Genomic DNA, 23,533 nt, shown 5'->3' on the forward strand with positions numbered 1-23,533 from the left:
CTACGCCAATCCATTAGGCTTATCACTTATAACTGCTGTTCCCTGTGCTGTGTTAACACCTGTAGTGAAACTGGAATGTCCTCTCCAAGGCACAAGCCTGGGCAAAATTTAATGAGACCCTGGGATGCCAAAATGTCATGCCCCCCGCCCCCCTTCTTGACCTCCCCAGTCGTGTCCAAAGGAATACAAAGCACTATGTTTGGCACTGGCTTGGTTGCAGGAGTTGCCAGAAAGATGTCATGTTTAGGTATTCCACTATAATTTTGGGTTCCACAACATTTTTTGCCAGGGTTTAGTCTTCAACTGTCCTGGGGTAACCACAGGCAGTGGAGCTATTCACCTACAGATGGGAGTATGAGTCAGGAGTGCCAGGGAGTGTCGACTATGCTGGTGGGCCTGCACACTCTGTGTCTGGGGGCCAAACCTCTCCTGAGCTTCCCTGAAGCTTTAGCCTAGAGCCGCAAGGGACCCAGTTTCCGTGTGTTGCCATGAGGTGGGACAGCTGAGGACTTGCCGATGGAGAGGCTGTGTACTGACAGGGAGAGACTTACACATTGCTGCCAGCCAACAATGTAGTTGCAAATGAGAAGCTGTCTAGCACACAATAGCAGAAAGCAGCTAACACGCTTCACTCACCCATTAGATGCCTCACATGAGCTGTTGGACACACAGCTGGGGTATGCTGGGGCCAAATCAGTAATTTATGAAGATTTAACATAACTTCTTCGCTTTTGTACTCTGCGGCCGGGATTTTCTGGCCCTATTGTGGTGGGACCCACGGTGGGAGACTTGGCGGCCCAGCCAAAGTCCATTGACTTTCAGCGGGACCGGATGATCCTGGCGGCAGGCAGGGTGGGAAAATCCTGCCCTATACCTCTGCTTAGAAATACATGGATTCTAATGCTTTTTAACAACCTTCTCGACTGCTACCTTTGAAGATTTATGCATGGAAGCTCCCAGGTCTTTCTGTTCCTGCATCCTCTTTAAAATTGTACCACTTAGTTAAATTGCCTCTACTCATTCTTCCTCTCAAAATGCGTTAAATTGCATCTGTCATGTGTCTACATATTTCACTAGTCTATGTCCTTCCAAGTCTGTAACTATCCTCACCATTGTTTTCTACATTTCAAGGTTCAGTGTCACCTGCAAACGTTGAAGTTTTGCCCTGTATACCCAAGTCCAGGTCATTAATATATATCAAAAGAAGCAGTGATCCTATATCAACTCCTGTGGGAGACCACTGAATACCTCCCTTCAGCCTAAAAAGCAACCATTTAACACTGCTCTGTTTTCTGTCTGTTAGCCAATTTTGTATCTACACTGTTACTACTCCTTTAATCTCATGGGCTTCAAATGTGCCAACAAATCTATTATGTGGTACATTGTCAAACAACTTTTGAAAGTCCACGACACAACATCAACAACGCTACCTTCACTGACCCAATCCTTACTTCACATGAGAACTCAATCAAGTTAGAAACGCTGGCTGTCATTTATTGGCATAAGTTTCCCAACTGACAATTAATTTTTTTTTCAAATTATTCTCTAATGACTGACATTAGGCTGACTATCCCATATTTGTCAGCTTTATCAAGATGTCCTTTCTTGAATATGGAATGTAACATTTGCAACCCTCCAATCCTGATAAAATATATTTGTAGAAATCCTCCACTCCAATGCCATATCTAAGGAGAATTGGAAGATTGTAGCCAGAGCCTCGCTATGTCTACCTGTACTTTCCTCAGCTACCTGCAACACATATCAAAGTTACCAGGTGAATTTTCGAATTTGAGGATCTGCCAGCCTTTTTAGTACCTTGTCTTTCTCTATTTTTAGCCTATCCAATTTCTGTTACACTTCCTTTATAACACTAACTTACATTTAGATAGTACCTTCAATATCGTAACAGATCGCAAGCCATTACACAGGTGCATTAATCTGTACTCAGGTATAAAGAACATAGCATCAACATTTGTGGAAGACACAAAGATAAGGAGTATTTAAAAATAACACTAAGGAGTGTAGTTAACTGTGAAGACGACTGTATGAGGCTCCAAGAGGAATTCGACAGGTTAACAGATTAGGCAGACAAACGCACATGAAATTTATTGCAGAGAAATGATAGATGACACATTTTGGAAGGAAGGGAAAGGAGAGAAAATATACACTTAAAGGGAAAATTTTAAAAGTAGAAGAGTTAGAGAGGCTTAGAGGTTGACAGGTTTTGGGAGTACAAGTTGACAAAACTGACTAAAATACGAATCCCATGTTTTTATAAATAAGAGCAACAAAATAAGGCTAAACTTACACAAACCATTAGTTAGGCTGCAGTTAGAACATTGCAAGAAGCTAAATTTAACATAATTGTGTCTGTTTTGAGTCTAAAATGGGAGTAAGAGTAACCAGGTATTGAAGGCAATGCCTATTGGTCAAGAGCTTCTTTTACATTGAATAATTTTTATACTAAATATTAATGTTTTTAAATCCGTTTAAACATAATCAGAGCTTACAATGTGCAAGCTCTGATCTCGAGCTGCTCCACCAATTGTCCCTGAAGAAACTGCTGAAGGTTGTCACATGAGCCCTAAAGTGTTTTAATATTGTGTGAAGTTGTAAGAAATGCTCTTCCTGGCTCCATAAAACAACTGCCTCAAGGTCCCCACCCATCCACATTTGCGTTACCCCCACGCCTGGACTTGCATTTTGGTTTCAGCGTGGGGTGAAATTGGTAAAGCAGGCTGCGGCGGAGTGTCTGATCGGCAACTGTAGTTTGGTTGGTTTATTCTGATGATTGCTGAAAAGAGAGGTGTGTTGCTGAAGCTTGTCTCTCTTGTCTCTCCTTTCAGCAATATTCAAATTCAGTACTGCCAAGCGACTATTTATTCTGATGAGGCCCAAGGGAAAAATGACTAATTTTCTCTGGCCTCTCTGTTCCAGTATGGTGTAGGAATCACACTCGTTTTGGGGCGCTAAGGAATTTATGCCACACAACTGGAGGGATTTTTCGGTCCGATGGTTCCTGTGGTGGGCAAGACGGGAAAATCCCACCTTATATTTATTTTGGGTGCCCTACTTTAACAAAGAATGGTAAGGTCATGGAACTCCTTCTCCCCAAAAAACCCTTGAAGGTAGGTCAATTGAAAATTTCAAAACTGAGATTGATAAGAGTTTTGATCGGCATGAATATTAAGCTCCAGGAAATAACCAAGGTGGGTATATGGAATTTAGATAAAGATCAGCTTTGATCTAATTTAATGGTGGAATAGATTCACCATGGCCTATCCCTGATCCTATCTAGAAGATATATATGAGTTTCATTGAGAAGATATGAGGGATGAAAGACTTTAGTTATAAGGAGAGATGAGGAAGATAGGAATTCTTTTCATTAGAGAGATTAAGAAAATGGGAGTTCTTTTCATTAGAGAGATTAAGAGATCTGTAAAGCAGTGTTCAAAATAATGGCAGATTTTGATGCAAGCAAAAAAAATAATTTCCACAAATCAGTGGCCAGTGAAGGAATGGTGATTTGGTTCCAAGCCAGGATGACGTGTGGCTTGGAGGGGAACTTGCAGGTGGCGGTGTTCCCATGTACCTGCTGCCCTTGTCCTTCTAGATGATAGCAGCCCTAGGTTTGGAAGGTGATGTCTAAGGAGGCTTGCTGAGTTCCTGCAGTGCATCATGTAGATGGTACACACTGCTGACACTGTCGGTGGAGGGAGTAAATGTTTGTGGATGGGGTACCTAGCCCACATCCCATGAATGCATTTTAAAAATGTATGTGCAGAACAACTAGTTCACAGAATGGCAGAATTGTTATGTAGAAGGAGGCCATTCGGCCCATTGTGTCTCACTGGCTCTCTGAGCATTTTAACTCCTGCCTTTTCCCTGTAACCCTGCACATTGTTTCTATTTAAATAATCATCCAATGCCCTCTTGAATGCCTCAATTGAACCTGCCTCCACTGCACTTCCAGGCAGTGCATTCGGTCCGGACCAAATCCTAACTACTCATTGTGTGAAAAAGTTTTTTCTCACCTCACATTTGCTTCTTTGGCAAAACATTTTAAAACTCTGCCCTCTGGTTCTTGATCCATTTACGAGCGGGAACAGTCTCTCCCTCATGATTGTGAAAACTTCTATCAAGTCTCCTCTCAGTCTTCTCCTCTCCAAGGAAAACAGTCCCAACTTCTCCAATCTTTCCTCATAGCTGAAGTATCGCATCCTGGAACCATTCTTGTAAACCTCTTCTGCACTCTCTCCAATGTGTTCACATCCTTCCTATAATGTGGCACCCAGGACTGTACACAATACTCTAGCTGAGGTCTAACCAGTGTCTTTTATAAGTTCATCATAACTTCCCTGCTCTTGTACTCTATGCCCCTATTAATGAAGCCCAGAATACTGTATGCTTTAGAAACAGCTCTCTCTACCTCTCCTGCCACCTTTAATGACTTATGTACATATACACCCAGGTCTCTCTGCTCCTGCACACCCTTTCAAATAGTATCCTTTATTTGTACCATGTTCTTTGTACCGAAGTGTATCACCTCACACTTCTCTGTATTGAACTTCATTTGCCACCTGTCTGCCTACTCCACCAATGTGTCAATGTCCTTTTGAAGTTCTACACTGTCCTCCTCTGTTTACAATGCTTCCAAGTTTTGTGTTGTCTGCAAACTTTGTAATTGTCCCCTGCACACCAAGATCTAGATCATTTATATACATATCAGGAAAAGCAAGGGTCCCAATACTGACCCCATAGGAACTGCACTACAAACCTGCCTCTAGATCGAAAAATATTCATTAACCATTACTCTCTGTTTCCTATCCCTCAGCCAATTTTGTATCCACGCTTCTACTGTCCCTTCTATTCCATGACTTATAACTTTCCTCACAAGTCTGTTGTGTGGCACTGTATGGAACGCCTGTTGGAAGTCCATATACACCACATCAACCTCGCTCTCATCAACCATCTCTGATATCTCTTCAAAAAACTGGTGTTATCCACATAATTCACCGCCTCACGGATGCACCTCAGTGACTCCAGTCACTACCCAAACTCTGAAGCGCGGAGTTTAAGCTTGTGCAGCCGGTAACACTTCCTGCACATGGGCTTTGTCTGGGTTACGAGAAGTGTCCATGACTCCCCACATGGCACAGGAAGGGCATTCTGCTTAGCTAAACTGTCCTGCCATGCCTGAACCTTAAACTTTTAAATCACTTTTTTACTTAAACTTGTTACTTTTACTTACTTTAACTTTACTCTTGTATAATTAACTATAAACTGGAGATTAGTAGAAAGTGGAAATTCTTCGCCCTTACTCACAAATCAGCTCCCTCTCCTGTGCCTATAAATTCTTACTTTCCCTGTGCTTGTTTAGAAAGTTACATTTCTGTCCATGCGCTATTTTCAATCACCCGACTGTCTCTTCACTCACGCTGTTTTATTTCCCGAACTCTCACTGTTTTATCCTCCGAACTCTTGCTGTTTTATCTCCTGAACTCTCGCTGTTTAATCTCCTGAACTCTCGCTGTTTTATCTCTGAACTCTCGCTGCTTTATCTCCTGAACTCTCGCTGTTTTATCTCTGAACTCTCGCTGCTTTATCTCCTGAACTCTCACTGTTTTATCTCTGAACTCTCGCTGCTTTATCTCCTGAATTCTCGCTGCTTTATCTCCTGAATTCTCGCTGCTTTATCTCCTGAACTCTCGCTGCTTTATCTCCTGAACTCTCACTGCTTTATCTCCTGAACTCTCGCTGCTTTATCTCCTGAATTCTCGCTGCTTTATCTCCTGAACTCTTGCTGCTTTATCTCCTGAATTCTCGCTGCTTCATCTCCTGAACTTTCACTGCTTTATCTCCTGGTAGTTGACCAAAGCATAAATAAATAATAGTGAAACGGAACTGAATTTAGATGCTGAGAGGATGTTTCCCCTTGTGGGGGAATTTAGAATTAGGGGGCACTGTTTCAAAATAAGGGGTCTCCAATTTAAAATGGAGATGAGGAGAAATTTCTCCTCTTAGACGGTCGTTAATGTTTGAAACTCTCTCTCCCGCAGCGAGCAGTGGAGGCTGGGTCATTGAAGATATTAAAGGCTGAATTAAATAAATTTTTGATCAACAGAGAGTCAAGGGTTGTGAGGGGCAGACAGCAAAGTGGAGTTGAAGCCATAATCAGATCAGCTGTGATCCTATTGAATGGTGGAGCAGGCTCGAGGGGCCGAATGGCCCACTCCTGCTCCTATTTCTTATGATCTTGTGAATTCTTACTTCAAAAATAAAATTGTAAAGCAGATCAACTCACAAACACAATTCTCATCTGTAGTTGCAGAGAAATATTGCTTTTACTGGGAAGTTAGGAGGCGAGAGGAGGGGGCTGTACAAGGAGCTCAGATTCCTATTTGGACAGTTACCTCTGTGACACAGTATTTGGCAGCACAGAGTTAAATGCAGTCAGAAACTGTGGCAACTGTTTCCCAAAGGAAGATACTTCAAAGCAGCGAGTCCACTGTAAACTGATAAAAGCCATGGCAGAAAAAAATTATATTTGGAATGCAAATAAGAGCTTGCCAATAGAAAGTACATTAAGACCACCAAGTGCGAAGAGCTTCCAAACATCCGAAGTATTAATCTGCTTTTTGTCGTACGGAAGCATATTTGAGTTTTAAAATCTGTAAGCATTAAAAAAATTATTGCTCTGAAGCATTTTTGAAAAAAAAGCGAAATCCTTTCCCATATTACAAAAGGCAAACTACTTGTTAATAAAAGCAAATTACTGTGGATGCTGGAAATCTGAAATGAAATAGAAAAGGCTGGAAATACTCAGCAGGTCAGGAAGCATCTGTGGAGAGAGTTTCTGCCTGACCTGCTGAGGAGAATCATAGAACGAATATGGCACAGGAGGCCATTCAGCCTGTCATGTCCATGCCGGCTCTCTGCATGAGCGTTGCCAGAATTTTCTGGTTTTATTGGTTAACAAGTTGCTTTGTCTCTCCCACGGAATCTTTGAATTATTATGGAATTTTGAATTAGTAAATCAGTACAAAAACGTAATAGATACATTTTCTCTATAATGTCTTGAAGAGAGCCAGCAACGGACACAAGCAGCCTATTTGAGAAGAGGCAAACAAACAGAAGTGCAAATTCACTATGAACATACGAATTAGGAGCAGCAGCAGGCCACTCGGCCATCGAGCCTGCTCCACCATTCAATGAGATCATAGTCAGAATTTTCCACTCCCAGTTGGCAGCAGGTGTGTTTGGCGGGCGTGAGCAGACAAAATGGTGAGAAGGCCAAAATTTGGGTTTTACGCCGTCGTGAAACCAGTTTACAATCATTTGCTCCGCCCGTCAATGGTGGGCCATGTTTCCCACTGTCCAATGTTGGGAACTTAATTTTAATGCATTTGCATCTCATCATTGTGCATATACACCAGAATCATCCCTGCACCTCAACTTTGTCTCCCATGCTGGCGTGACTTCAGAACGGTGTGCTTCATGAATGCCTTTAAAAGGCATGTGTCTGGCGATCTGAACTTCAGGGGGAATTCGGGGCACACAACCTTGCACAATGCTCACAAGGATGGCCCTTAGAACATCAAGGAAGACGCACTGTGCATTTGGTTGGGGGGGCCAGGCAAGTAGTTTCTTTCGGATGGCTTTCAGTGTGGTGCCAGGGCAAGGGCTCCATTACGTGTCAGGCTCGGGGGGGGGGGGGGGGGGGGGGTGCAGAAGGACTGCAAGGCAACACGGACTAAGGAAGTACACAAGCACATGCCGGGGGTAGGAGGAGCTGTGGGGGTGGAGGGTGAGAGAAGCGGCCACACACTTGGAAAAGCTTGTCAAAAATGAACATTCTTCCGCAGCTGAGACCGTTCAGCTGGAGCTCCATTGACAGGCTCGGAGTCGGGCCTCTGAAGCATTTCTGCCCACTCAAGCAACACAAAAGCATGAAATTGCCACTAAACGCAACCAAAACTTTTCACTCCTCGGGCGCAGACTGTAAATTAATGTACGTTTTAGGGAGGCTGAAAAACAATTGGCCAACTGTGCAAGTTGTAGAATCCCCTTGCGAAAGGCACAGTCACTGCTGGAGGCGCTCACAGTCCCTTGCAATGTCTTTATTAAGGTTTGAACCAGTATCCCTCATGGTTCAAGCTAACAGCGCAGCTTTGCAGTGTGGGTTAGGAGAATGCCTTCGCCTGAGCTGAGAGCACAGCATGCAGTCCAGTGGGCAAAGCTGTCGCCAATTGGTCAAGTGGAGTGGGACGGAAGTGGGTGGGGTTTTGGATAGCCATGAAGCGCACTACACACTGGTCAAGCAAGTGGTGGCCAGCATTTCCCAGCATGTGTGAAGGATCCTTGAGATGCAGCTGGAGCTGAGGACTTAACCAAGAGAGTTCCTTATGAGAAATATGCTAACCCACGTCTCTCTCTTTGATCTTGCAGGAGGAGAACATCAGGATCATGCAGCCTGGTGATTTAGTGGTATGTCTCATGGATTACAGGGAGCAGAGAAGAAGGAGAAGAGAGCAACAGAGGCTCCTGACTCAGCAAAGGGAGGAGCACCTCCCTCAAGATGAAGGGATGGCAGGGTCTGCTGCGCACGCAGCTGAAGATCCACAGCGAGCCGTCACTCGTAGGTGCCTCACTAGACCCAGGGTCTATAGATGCCACTTGTCATTCCCTCAGGTGACCAAGAACCAGTGTTGCTGAAGATTGCGCATGTCTAAGGCACTGGTCGGTCACATATGCCACCTGCTGCAGGATTTTGTGCCACAGGGACTTGGAGGGCATCCACTGCCAGTGGCCGTGAAAGTCACCGCAATGCTCAATTTTTGAGCCTGTGGCTCCTTCCAGAGCTCCACAGGTGGCCTGTGCGGGATCTCGCAAGCCTCCATGCACAAGTGTATCCAGGAGGTCATAGAAGCCATCTTTGCGAAGGCACAGAACTTTATACATCTCACTTGGGATCAGGAAAGCCAGGAAGCAAGAGCTCTGAGATTTGTGGTGATCTCAGGTTTTCCCACAAGTACAGGCCGCCACCAACAGCACTCACGTGGCGCATAGATCCCTGTGGCAACAAGCAGTCTGTTATGTGAACCACAAGGATATCCATTCAATGAACGTTCAGCCGTCTGCGACCACTACAAACACATCCTACAGGTCTGCAAACGATTCCCGGGGAGCATCCAGAATGCCTACATCCTCATCTGGTTTCAGATCCCTGACCTCTTCCAGGGTCCACAGAGGCTGCAGGGTTGGCTCCTCCAAGGTAAGGGCTACCCACAGAGAACGTGGCTGATGATGCCCGTGCAGCGGCCTCAGACTGCAGCAGAGAGACGCTATAATGAGGCTCATGCTGCAACCTGGAGTTTGTGGAGCAAATGATAGGCATATTGAAAATGAGGTTCCAGTGCCCCGACAGGTCAGTGGGGCACTGCAATACAGTCCCCAGAGGGTGTCGTGCATCACTGTCGCTTGCTGTGCGCTACACAACCTGGTGTTGCAACGGGGGGAGGATCTGGCTGAGGAGGAGATGGAAGAACAGCATGTCTCCTTCGATGAGGAGTATGTCGAAGTGGGTGAGGGTGATGAGGTCCTCGAAGGCGAGAATGCCGGTGATGAGGCCATCGCACTGGCCTGATGAGGCAGGCGTGCTCGTGAGGCCCTCACAGCCACAAGATTCATGGAGGGTGATGATGAGATGCAGTGAGGACAGTTCTGACATCCTTGCCTTGCATCTCTAAACGTTTGACTCCTGTGTGCCTGATGGCAGCGCTCATATCCGCAGTGCTCAGGCTCCTGTCATGGAGACGCAGTGGAGGCCCTAATTCTCGCAAGATTCCAGGAGGATGATGACGAGATACACTGAGGGCACTGCATAGATCTTCACTTTGCCTCTGTGAGCATCTGACTCCTGACTGGCCAAGGGCAGCTCGCTTGCGCTCTGTGATCAGGGTCATATCATGGAGATAAAAGCAAAATACTGCGGATGCAGGAAATCTGAAACAAAAACAAAAATTGCTGGAAAAATTTTTCCAGCAATTTTTGTTTCTGTTTCATATCATGGAGACATAGCTGTGAAACTTTAAATGCACCTGATCCTTTGGCAGCCCTCATCACCTGTCCCCTTCAGGACCACACTGTCACCAGACACAGATGCTGAAGAGATGGGGGCCAGCCCCACCTCAAAGGTACTGAGAGCACACAGAGAGAATGATGGAACTCTGTGACACCTGCCCACGACATTCTGGCAGCAATGACAAGCACCATCAAGGTACAGGCATCAGTAATGTGTCCAGTGAGTGTGAATCTGGAGCATCACTTTGCTCTGAAGGTTACACACTGCACAGGGAAGAGGCCCTGGACTGAGAAACCTGCCTTTATCTTGTGCAGGAACCAATGTTTCACATCTGAGTGACACAAGCACTGCTCATCATAACAAGGAGCCAAAGGCAAGGAGACATTCTTAGGAGTTTATTCACAATAGTGAACATTATGTACAAGTGATTAACACCTGTGCCCATGTGGTGCAACTACACCTTCTTAACTGTTTTGTTAATTTAGTTTATTTGGTTTAACTCAAAAGAGTTACATCTTCTTAACCTTCCTAACCCTGCTGCTGCGTCTTGGTGCTCACCCAACATCCAAAGTGGAGGCGGAGGCAGCCTGCTGGATGCTATGCCTTCTCTGTGATGAAATTGGCAGATGTCCTCTGGAGGGCCGAGACCTGGAGGGCCCTGGCCTGCTTTTAGGGTCCTGCTGTGGGCTAGGTGCACCTTCCTCGGTCTGTGGAGCGGGAGCTGCTGGGGTCACAGGAAGAGGGGACTTGGATGGGCCAGACAATCCCAGAGTCACCTGGTTGAATGGGCCGGGGTTGTGCACCTGCTGATCCTGCTCTCTATGGGTGCCCGAGGGCCCCTGGCTGACTCCTTTAGGAGAAGGGGAAGCTGGAGTGAGATTGAGCTTCCCCACACCCCCTCGCGTTGATACTGTTGGAGGCCAACTATGGCATCAGCGATGGAGTTCAGCACTGCAAGACCGATGTCCAGGAACAACATCTACAATGCTGCTGCCATCCTGCCAGTGTTGAGCTCGGTGCATCAGCATGACACTATGAACACCTTGGACTTAAGGCGGACGGACTCCTCCATTGTCCATTGAAATCTGAGGAGTGCACCAGACATCGCTTCCTGATGTTCCCGTGATTGTCTTTGCAGCTCCAACAACTGATTGAGGACCGAGTCCAGAGGCTCATCATCTTTCTTTCTGTTCATTCATGGGATGTGGGTTCGCTGGCTGGGCCAGCATTTATTGCCCACCTGTAGTTGCCCTTGAGAAGGTGCTGAGCTGTCTTCTTGAACCACTGCAGTCCATGTGGTGTAGGTACACCCACAGTGCTGTTAGGGAGCGAGTTCCAGGATTTTGATCCAGTGACAGTGAAGGAACGGTGATATATTTCCAAGTCAGGATGGTGAGTGACTTGGAGGCGAACATCCAAGTAGTGGTGTTCCCATCTATCTGCTGCCCTTGTCCTTCCAGATGGTTGTGGTCATGAGTTTGGAAGGTGTTGTCGAAGGAGCTTTGGTGAATTCCTGCAGCGCATCTTGTAGATGGTACACACTGCTGCTACTGGGTGTCGGTGATGAAGGGAGTGAATGTTTGTGCATGGGGTGCCAATCAAGCAGGCTGCTTTGTCCTGGATGGTGTGAAGCTTCTTGAGTGTTGTGGAGCTGCACCCATCCAGGCAAGTTGGGAGTATCCCATCACACTCCTGACTTGTGCCTTCTAGATGGTGGACAGGCTTTGGGGAGTCAGCTGGTGAGGTACTCGTTGCATGATTCCTAGCCTCTTGTAGCCACAGTATTTATATGGCTAGTCTAGTTCAGTTTCCGGGCAATGGTAACCCTCAGAATGTTAATAGTGGGGGATTCAGTGATGATAATACCATTGAATATCAAGGGGAGATGGTTGGATTCTCTCTTGTTGGAGATGGTCATTGCCTGACACTTGTGTGGCGTGAATGTTACTTGCCACTTGTCAGCCCAAGCCTGGATATTATCCAGGTCTTGCTGCATTTGGACATGGACTGCTTCAGCATCTGAGGAGTCGCGAATGGTGCTGTACATTGTGCAATCATCAGCGAACATCCCCACTTCTGACTTTATGATGGAAGGTCATTGATGAAGCAGCTGAAGATGGTTGGGCTGAGGACACAACTCTGAGGAACTCCTGCAGTGATGTCCTGAAGCTGAGATGACTGACCTCCAACAACTACAACCATCTTCCTTTTTAATAGGTGTGACTCCATCCAGTGGAGAGTTTTCCCCCTGCTTCCCTTTGACTGCAGTTTTGCTAGGGCTGCTTGATGTCACACTCGGTCAAATGCAGCCTTGATGCCAAGGGCAGTCACTCCCACCTCACCTCGGGAGTTCAACTCTTCTGTCCATGTTTGAACCAAGGTTGTAATGAGGTCAGGAGCTGAGTGGCCCTGGTGGAACACAAACTGACCATCAGTGAGCAGGTTATCGCTAAGCAAATGCCGCTTGATAGCACTGTTGATGACCCCTTCCATAACTGATGATCGAGTAGACTGATGGGGCAGTAATTGGCTGGGTTGGATTTGTCCTGCTTTTTGTGCACAGGACATACCTGGGCAATTTTCCACATAGCTGGGTAGATGCTAGTGTTATAGCTGTACTGGAACAGCTTGGCTAGGAGCGCGGCATGTTCTGGAGCACAAGTCTTAAGGACTATTGCCGGAATGTTGTCAGGGCCCATAGCCTTTGCAATATCCAGTGCTTTAAGCCCTTTCTTGATATCACATGGATTGAATCGAATTGGCTGAAGACTGGCATCTGTGATGCTGGGGCCCTCCGGAGGAGGCAGAGATGGATCATCCACTCGGCACTTCTGGCTGAAGATTGTAGCAAATGCTTCAGCCTTATATTTTGCACTGGTGTGCTAGGCTCCCCCATCATTGAGGATGAGGATATTTGTGGAGTCTCCACCTCCAGTGAGTTATTTAAATGTCCACCACCATTCACGACTGGATGTGGCAGGACTGCAGAGTTTAGATCTGATCCGTTGATTGTGGGGTCACTTAGCCCTGTCTATCACTTGCTGCTTATGCTCTTTGGCACACAAGCAGTCCTGTGTTATAGCTTCACCAGGTTGACGTCTCATTTTTAGGTATGCCTGATGCTGCTCCTGGCATGCCCTTCTGCACTCTTCATTGAACTAGGGTTGATCCCCTGGCTTGGTGGTAATGGTAGAGTGGGGGATATGCCAAGTTATGAGGTTACAGATTGTGGTCGAGTACAATTCTGCTGCTGCTGATGGCCCACAGCACCTCATGGATGCCCAGTCTGAGTTGCTAGATCTGTTCGCAATCTATCCCAGTTAGCACGGAGGTAGTGCCACACAACACGATGCAGGATATCTTCAATGTGAAGTCTCCACAACTACTGTGCAGTGGTCACTCCTACTGAAACTGTCATGGACAGCTACATCTGTGACAGGCAGGTTGGTGAGGATGAGGTCAAGTATGTTTTTCCCTCTTGTTGGTTCCCTCACCACCTGCCGTAGACTCAGTCTAGCAGCTATGTCATTTTGGACTCGGCCAGTAGTGGTGTTAGCGAGCCACTCTTGGTGATGGGCATTGAAGTCCCCCACCCAAAGTACATTCCATGCCCTTGCCACCCTCAGTGCTTCCTCCAAGTGGTGTTCACCATGGAGGAGCACCAATTCATCAGCTGAGGGAGGGCGGTATGTGGTAATCAGCAGGAGGTTTCCTTGCCCATGTTTAACCTGATTCCATGAGACTTCATGGGGTCCAGAGTCGATGTTGAGGACTCCCAGGGCAACTCCCTCCCGACTGTATACCACTGTGCTGCTATCTCTGCTGGATCTGGTCTGACTGGGACTCAGCAGATCCTTGCCTCCCTCAGTGCATTGAGTGCCGGCGACCTTGGATATCCCTGCCTCCGCCGGCTGTGGAACAGATTGTGTGCTGTGCTCACCAGATTGTGATCCCGAGGCTGCTATACATCTAGGTGTGTGTCACTGCGCTGGCAGAGAGTGTGGGTGAGTGCAGTGATGGGTCTTCTACGGTGCTGCCCTCAGGGTACTCATCCGAGGTGCTTTTGGTGCTGGAATCGGGCTCAAGGTTGCTTGAGGCCGATGTGGCAGATGTGTCCAGGAGAGAAAGTGGAGATCATTAGTGTGTGGCAGCTGTGCTACACTTAGAACAGTGGACTCAGGGTAGCATTGACAGAAGGACGATCTGGTGCACATTCCTCATGTAGGTGCTGGCCATCATCCTCACAGTTGCTGCAGGAATGGTCTGTGTCCTCTCTCGCCAGCTCCAATGTGCGATTCTCAAACGGAGTGAGGACCTTGATGTCCGGTATTCCACCCCCTGTCTGGGACCTCTCCCGTTGATTGTGTGCGATCTTGTCCTGCATAAAGATAGATGGACAGAATGTGAGCAAGGCGCATGCCAGGCCAAATGAGAAGGATGGCAAACGTGTGTGTGTGCTGAGCGGAGCCATGGACGAGATAAGGAGACAATTTCCAGGAGAGATGAGGCCAGATGGAAATGTGAGGGTGCGTGTGAGAGAACGAGTGGTGATGTCCCTTGAACTGGCAGTGAGTGAGATGCAAGTGAATGTGTGATGGGCTTGGGGGTGGGTGAGTTGAGAGTGATGAGATGCTTCAATTACCCTTATCCTTTTTGTGCACTGGCTGGTTGACCTCTTGTGTGCAGCACTGGCACTGACCACCGCTGTCACCGCCTCCCAAGCCGGAGTGGTAAGACTGATGGTCCTCCTGCAGCCAGAGTGGGGGTAGAGGACATTGCGGCGGGCCTCCACACTGACCAGAAGGCATCCCAGGGATGCGTCACTGAATCGGGGGGGGGGGGGGGGCTGCACTCTTCTTGGCTTTTGAGGCCATGTGTTCACTGGTCCTGGGCTGCAAGCATTGTTAACTGAGCGTGCAGCTGCCATTTAAATATGACGCCCGGAGTGAAGAAGCAACTAGCTAATGGCGTGGTGGGCAAATCTGAGGCTGCCCGCAAGCGAGACGGTGTGCTTTCCGTGACTGCATAATTTAAGAGGTGGGAAGGGGATGACACACCCGCTACCGTACTTAGTGCAATTCTGGAATGATTCCACCCCATGTCTGATCTGTTTGTAAGCTCAACTCCACATTCCTGCCTACCACCCCCTGGCTTAACAAGAACCTATCTAGCTCCACCTTAAAAATATTCAGAGTCTATGCTTCCACTGCCTTTTGAGGAAGAGAGTTCCAAAGACTCACCATGCTCTGAGAGAAAAATTTTCTCCTCACCTGTCTTGAATGAGCAACCCTTTATTTTTAAACAATGACCCCCAGTTCTAGATTCTCCCACAAGTGGCAACATCCTTTCCACATCCACTCTGTCAAGACCCCTCAGGATCTTAAAGGTGTTAATCAAGTCGCCTCTCACTCTTCTAAACTCCAGTGGATATAAGCCTGGCCTGTGCAACCTTTCCTCATAAGACAGCCTGCCCATTCCTGGTATTCATCTAGTAAACCTTCTCTGAACTGCTCCTAATGCATTTACATCCTTCCTCAAATAAGGAGACCAATACTGTACACAGTATTCCAGATGTGGTCTCACCAGTGCCCCATACAACTGAAGCATAACCTCCCTACTTTTGAATTCAAGTCCCCTCGCAGTAAACAATAACATTCTATCAGCTTTCCTAATTACCTACTGTACCTGCATACCAGCCTTTTGTGATTCATGCACTAGGACACTCACATCCCTCTGAATCTCAGAGCTCTGCAATCTCTCACCATTCAGATAATATGCTTCTCTTTTATTCTTCCTGCCAAAATGGACAATTTCACATTTGCCCACAACATACTCCATTTGCCAGATCTTTGCCCACTCACTTAACCTATCTACGTCCCATTGTAACCTCCTTATGTCCTCTTCCAAACTTACTATCCTACCTTTGTGCCATCAATAAATTTAGCAACCAAACCTTGCATTCATTCATCCAAATCATTTATATAAGTTGTACAAAGTTGAGGCTCCAGCACTGATCCCTGTGGTACACCATTCGCTACATCCTGCTAACCAGAAAAACACCCATTTATGCCAGCTTTGTTTCCTATTAGCTAGCCAATCTTCTATCCATGCCAATATGCTACCGACTACACCATGGACTTCTATTTTCCGCAATAACCTTAAATGTGGCACCTTATCAAATGTCTTCTGGAAATCTAAGTACAGTATATCATCTGGCTCCCCTTTATCCACAGCACAGGTGACTCCGTCACAGAACTCCAATAATTTGGTTAAACATGATTTCCCTTTCACAAAACCATGCTGACTCTGCCTGATTGCCCTGAATTTTTCGAAGTGCCCTACTATAACATATTTAATAATAGCTTCTAACATTTTTGCTATGACAGCTATTAAGTTAACTGACCTGGAGTTTCCTGCTTTCTGTCTCCTCCCTTTTTGAACAAAGGAGTTATATTTGCTATTTTTCAACCCAATGGAATCTTTACCCGAATCCAGGGAATTTTAGAAAATTAAAACCAGCCCATCAACTATCTCACTAGCCATGTCTTTTAAGATGAAGTCGATCAGGACCCAGGGATTTGTCAGCCCGTAGCTCCAACAATTTGCTCAATACCACTTCCCTGGTGATTGTAATTTTCCTGAGTTCCTCCCTCCTTTCCATTTCCTGGTTTACAGCTTTTTCTGGGATGTTACTCGTATCCTCTATAGTGAACACCAATGTAAAATACCTGTTCAATTCATCTGCCATCTCCTTACTTTCCAATATTAATTTCCCCAAGGCTCGCTTTCTATAAGACCAGCGCTCACTTCTTATTTAAATAACAATAGAAAGTCTTACTATCTGTCTTTAGATTTCTAGCTAGCTTTCTCTCATAGTCTAATTTTTTTCTCCTTATTGATCTTTTTGTCATTCTTTGCTGTTTATATCCTGTCCAATCTTCTGGCCTGCCACCTGTTCAATGCTTTTTCTTTAAGTTTGATACTGTCTTTAACTTTTTTAGTTAACCACGGATGGTGGGTCCTCCCCTTGGAATTTTTCTTTCTCACTGGAATATATCTATTCTACAGCCAGAATTTTCTGCTCGTCAGGTGGGCGCGTGCCTGACCCAAGTGAGAATAAAATGACATGCAATGACGTCAGGCAAGTGTCCTGACGTCATTGTGCGATATTTTGGATGGCGGGTACGCATGGGAGTTGGCAGTGTGCCCGCCGACAATTAATAGGCCCATTAAGGCCATTAAAAATCTAGCTGAGTTAAATTTTTTGCTGCCCATCCAACCTTGTGGTTGGTGGGCAGGTGAAAAGGCCAAGGCCTTTGCATTTTCTACGAAACCTCATCCACGGGCAGGATGAGGCTTCGATCCACCATTAAAAAAAAAAATTTCATACTAATTTCTAACATGTCTCTGCTCATGTGACAGAGTCACATGAGGGGACATGTTTTTTAACATCTTAAAATTCTTTATTTTTAATTTTTTATATCTTCGTCTCCTTGAGGCAGCTTTGTGCCTCAGGGAGCTTTTCCTGCATGCACCTGCGCGTATGCGTGAAGTTCCCTGCTCACACTTCTCCCCACCCCAACACAGGTAGTGCCGAGCAATGCAGCACGCATTTCATACTGGGTGGGTCTTAATTGGCCCGCCAGCATGAAATCGTGGTCGCAGCCCGACCACGGGCAGCGGTTGGCTTCCCGACCGCTCCTGCTTTCCCCCACCAAGCCTGCCCAATGAGGGCAAAATCCTGGCCTATCTATTCTGAAATATCCCTTTCAATGTCTGCCACTGCACCTCTATTGACCTATCCCTTAATCTCATTTGCTAGTTCACTTTGGCTAGCCCTGCTTTCATGGCCTCATAATTGCCCTTATTTAAGTTTAAAATACTAATCTTGGACCCACTCACCTCTCCCTCAAACTGAATGTAAAATTCAATCATATTATGATCGCTGCTACCTCGGGATGCCTTCACTATGAGGTCATCAATTAATCATACCTTGTTGCACAATACCAAGTCTAGTAATAGCCTGCTCTTTGGTTGGCTCTAGAATGTGCTGTTCTAAGAAGCTATCCTGAAAACATTCTATGAACTCATCTACACTACCTTTGCCTATCTGATTTTTCCAGTCTATATGTAGATTAAAGCCCTCCCATGATTATCGCTGTACCTTTCTGACAACCACCCATTATCTCTTCCTTTATATTCTGTCCTACTGTGTAGCTACAATTAGGGGACTTGTACACCACTCCCACAAGTGACTTCTTGCCTTTATCATTTCTCATCTCAGCCTAATGCACTTCTATATCCTGGTTTCCTGAATTTAGGTCATCCCTCGTTAATGTGATAATACCATCAATAATTAACAGAGCCACCCCTTCACCTTTTCCTAACTTCCTGTCATGTACCCTTTAATATTCAGGTCCCAATGTATATCATCCTGTAGCCATGTCTCTGTAATGGCTATCAGATCGTACTTATTTATTTCTATTTGCACTATCAGTTCATCTGTTTTGTTTCAAATGCTATGTGCATTCAGATACAGAGCCTTTAGTTTTGTACTTTGATTATTTTTGTAACATTTAGCCTTACCTGCTGACTTTACATTTAGACTTTGTACTCTCTGTCCCTTCCTGTCACGGCCTGTTTATTATTTCCCATATTAGTACCTTCTTTCTTGCCTTGTCTCTACTCTTTGGTTTACCATATCTTCCCAAATTTGACCCCTTGCCCCCACTATTGGGCTAAGAATGGGCTTTTGCATGACAGGATAGGAATTCCATTAAGGGCTTACATATCACTGTGGGGAAACCCCTACTACTTAAGTTGGAAAGGCTTAAAATTTCCTCCTGCTTCAGCTAGATCCCTCCCTGACCAGTGTCCCACGTTCACGATCAGTAAATATAGTTGTAAATGATCCGCAACTTAAATTACATCAGTGACCTGGGCTGTGACATGTGTTCCCCTTCCCAGAAAGGGAATTCGAGAACAAGAGGAATTAATGTTTAAATTAGAGCTAGGTCATTTAGGATTGAAATCCGGAAGCATTTCTTTTACACAAGGATCAATGAAAATCTCGAACTCACTCCTCCAAAATGCTGTGAATGTCAGGTCCACTGAAGTTTGGAGGACTGAGGTTGATAGATTTTTGTCAGATGAGGGTATCAAGAGATATGGGAACAAAGCCTGTTCCTACATTCCATGCCCATAATCTGTGGTTCAAAATATGACTGATGTCTGTTGCCCAAAACCACCACCATAAATGTCACCTTCCAAATTACAACTCCAGCACCTCTCACCAAAAAGGGCAGGCAAGAGAGATATGCTAAGATGACAGGCAGAACAACAGAGAGAAAAAGAGAAAAGTCAAAGAGAAGGGAGAAACAGTACAGAGAGCGAGCGGGAGAGAGAGTAGCAACAGAAGATGACAGGAAGGGTAGCACCTCAAAGACAGGTAAGAAAGAGAACCCTCCGACTTACTGTGACCAAGATAATAGGGTTTCAACATCAATTATATACAGACAGTCATATAATTAGACACAATTATAGAATGAGAAACACTGATTTGACTGACACAGCAGGTGGATAAAGTACTGAAGTTTAGATTAAGGTGAAGACATTTTTTATAAAATCTATGGTCTATCAGTGTATGTATGAACTCTCACCCCTCGAGATATGCTCCAATCAAGGGTTTGGGTGTGGGATTAGGTGGGAAGATCCCATCTATTATTCATTTCAATCAATTTCTGATTTTATTTCAGATTTCTAGCATTTGTAGTTTTTTCTTTGATTTTGTTTAAGGCATTGACTTTCTAGCGACTCTACCGCCGTAGGGTGCTATTTCTGCTTACAATTAAATAATACAAAAGTAAAATACTATAGGCGGATCCTAGAAATCTGAAAAAGAAACAGAAAACGCTGGATTAACAGTTCGGGATAACGAATAGTGTTCTTTTAACTTAAATATTTATGGAAAAATGTTGAGGAGATACTCATAATACAGAAGCCAAATTCAGAGAACATTTGAAGAGTGAATGGAACTACTGTAACCTTAATTACCAGAAATGTGAAGAATTGCAAAAAACAACCTTCTTGGCTAAAAGTGAAGACTAAATACTTGCCTTGTAAAAGCTAATTGGCATCCAACAATATTCAAAGAATTAAAAATATTCAAAGAACAATGAAAACTTTTTACCTGGAACAGAGGTTCCCAATGCAACAAACACTACTGCAGTAACAGAGTCCTTCAGTCCAATGGTACAGCCAAAATGGGAAGCCAAGTCACCAATAACAGCAGTTAGGATGCCAATCACTAAAATGGATACTACAAAGCAGGCCCAGCCATTCCAGTACTCCGTAGGCGGTACAATAGCAAAAAGAACTTTCCAGAAGACAGTCAGAAAATGCATCACGTAATCAAAACAGGAAGGCAGTTTCTCCTCAGCACATTCATCATCGTCATCATCTTCCCCTGAAATAAAATGTCAGAAGATTTTTTAGTAAAATAAGTTGTTTAATGTCTCTGAAGTAATTAATGTAAGAACATCATATGAACATTCTACGCATCAGTACATCAATAGACTTACAGCATCGTTTCAAGAATGTTTTTCTTAAATATGATGGGTTTTGAAAAGGTGCAAAGCAAGACACTGATTATCCCTTGTCTTTTGTGACACATAGCCTTTACAAGTATAGTACAAGTGCATGCGTCATATAGGACATCCTAAAACATTTTAAATATTGTTACAACCATGTGAGAAGGGGCAAAATGACTCCCCTGTTATCTTCGTTTGACTGCAACAGGGTTTTTTTTTCAGACTTTAGAGAGGAAGTCTTTTTCCAATTCTGTAAGTTCCCCACTATTTACGTATTGAGGTTGTAGAGAATTACTCAGACAGGTTTTCTTAGGTTAAACAAAGAATGAAGTAAGTTTATAAACTATTGCCGAACTAAAAAAAATAAGAAAAACATGATACTATTCATATAGTCACACACATTCATCTAGGCCCACGCACACTCAAGTACAGATGGCAGAATAACAGGATAGGGTTTTACAGGAATGTACAGTCCATAAAAAATAACAGAGTATACAGCTAGCTGTATACTCTGAAGGAGAGTCATACGGACTCGAAATGTTAACTCTGTCTTTTTCTCCACAGATGCTGTCAGACCTGCTGAGTTTTTCCAGCATTTTTTGTTTTTGATACAGTTAGCTGTTCCTTGATCAGCCTCAATGCAGTGATTCAACGTTGTGGCCAGTTAGTTTAGCTGTTCTCCTGGATGCAATTGGATGGGGCAGATTTCCACATTTTGAAACATCTCGGTTCATAGTTGTATTCTTCTAAGGTTGGTCACTTTACAAACTGGGCACATTATTTCCACAAAGAGAGAGAAGGCATAAGGTTCCAACAGCTTGTTTCAGTACAGCACTGTCTTTTTCAGACCTTCCTCTCTCCTGCTTGACGGGTGGGGGAGGGGTTCCCTTGAAACACATTGCTGGTTGTATATTCCAGGGAGTCTTGATTAGTTCAGGTCTGCTGCAGTTATTGTTTCAGAACAAGTAATTGAATTTTCATGTTTCATCTCAGAAGCATCAAAGCCTCAGTGTGGTGTGAACGGTTGGGAGAAGGGGATCTTTCACGCTCGCCAGGGGATTAGTTGTCTGCCTTCATTCCAACTTTGTGGAATGTGAAATTGTGCTTCGTAGCAGCTCAGCCTGTCTGGGCTGTTTCTTTTAAAAAAAACCACACAATCATCTATATAGGGTTTCAGTTTCAAATCCAGCCAGTGAAAAAATCAGAAATAATATTTACAAAAATCACACCCTCGTGACAATATGTACCTTTCAATCGAACACATTATCACAACTGATTTAGAATTTATTTGGCTCACAGCACAAGTATTCATCATTAACATGTGATGCTTCTTGACAAATAATCGTTAAGTTTTTAAAAAAATATTAGCCTTTTCTAAGAGTCACAGATTGTGTACATTGGGGCTGGTGATAAGGTTTATTAAATGGGCAGGAAATAATTCTCTCACATTCAATTCTTTCAACCTGGGTGTAATGTTTTATTTATATGAAATAGAAAAGTTATCTTAATGGGGTTAACTGAGTCCAGGATCTCCTTCTAGGTAGATATTCCACTGGGTTTTCTTAGCCAATCAAACCAAAGAGCATGAGAGGCATGGGCACCACATAACTGTATGAACAGAACTTTGTAGATTTCAGGTCATTAAAACCATTGTTGGTGGTTTAACAGCATTAGTACAGGCACAAAATGGCGCTTGTATAATTACTTTCAAATTCCTACATGTTCAAAATAGAGAAACAGTAGCATATAAACTATAACTTAAGAGGAATCAAAGTAACTCAGTGTCTATTTAAAGAAGGCAAGAAATTGTAGCAATAAAAATTTTGGTTGGCTGAGTCCCCTAAGAAATAATTCTGCAAAATTTCACTCACTATGAATGCATGTGAATGTGACTGCATGTTCCCCATGAATTTGTTGTAGTCCTCACTCCTATTTCAAGTTTTCCCTAAAGCTTTTTAATGTGATACTCATGTCTTCTAATTCTGTGCTCACAGCCAAGGTTGAAGAGAACATGCTCCTTACAATTGATTGACAAATAGATAAGTAAAGGGCAGAAATTTTACATCATAACCAATAGGATGAAAGGAAAGGCTTCATTTTGTTACGCAGATGGACCAACCAGAATCACAATCCATGGGCAGAATTTTTTGCTTGGCATCCGGGCGCGCGCCCGACATGCTTGAGTATAAAATAACGTGTGATGTCGTCGGGCGAGTGTCCCAACGTCATTACACACTTGCGCGATATTTCAGTCGGTGGTCGCAAGCGGGTGCCGGAGCCGCGCCAGTCATTAATTAACAGGCCACTTAAGGCCGTTAAAAGCCAATTGACACTGATCTTTCATTGCCCATGTGATTTCACTCTTACCACATGGCAAAATGGGCAGGCGGCCAGCCGACAATTTCAAAAATCTCATCCACGGGTGGGATAAAAGGGGTGAGCAGCATTGCCAACGTCAGTAGTGAGGAGTTTGTACATAGTTTGCTGCTGGTGACTTATTGGTACTTGACAGCTTCATCTCTGTTCAGGGCTTCATTGTTAGCATTTCCAGGCTTCATTTCAGGACTCATTGGTGTTTCCAAGGCCTCCCGAGGATTCAGACCGTGTGGACCCTTCCAGGTATCAGACAGCCTTCTGTGACCCTGGTAATGGGGATTGTGGTCTCTGCTGGAGGCACCTCCTCTGAGGAGAAAGAGAGGGGCAGAATGGGGGAGGGGGCCAGATGTCCCAATGCAGCACCCAAGGAAGCGAGTTGTGGGAAGAGAGGCGTAGGCACATGGGGCGCAGGGCCAGCAGGATGTCCAAGGTGGAAGGGGCCGCAGAAGATGGCGCTATCCTGCTGCCAGTGTTTACAGGCGGT

General features: G+C 44.9%; 1 protein-coding gene across 6 annotated transcripts in view; it reads right to left on the minus strand.

Annotated features, from left to right (window-relative positions):
• The window catches only part of LOC144680990 (sodium/calcium exchanger 1-like), a 336,456-nt gene that overhangs the window by 21,624 nt on the left and 291,299 nt on the right, over positions 1 to 23,533 (minus strand). For all 6 annotated transcript variants that reach the window (XM_078542630.1, XM_078542629.1, XM_078542628.1 and 3 more), the window contains one exon: positions 20,274 to 20,549. In XM_078542630.1, the coding sequence (XP_078398756.1) occupies positions 20,274 to 20,549 (276 nt within the window). The remainder of the gene's footprint in view (positions 1 to 20,273; positions 20,550 to 23,533) is intronic.

This window comes from Cetorhinus maximus, chromosome 5 (assembly GCF_964194155.1).
Source record: "Cetorhinus maximus chromosome 5, sCetMax3.hap1.1, whole genome shotgun sequence".
In the NCBI taxonomy this organism is placed as follows: domain Eukaryota; kingdom Metazoa; phylum Chordata; class Chondrichthyes; order Lamniformes; family Cetorhinidae; genus Cetorhinus; species Cetorhinus maximus.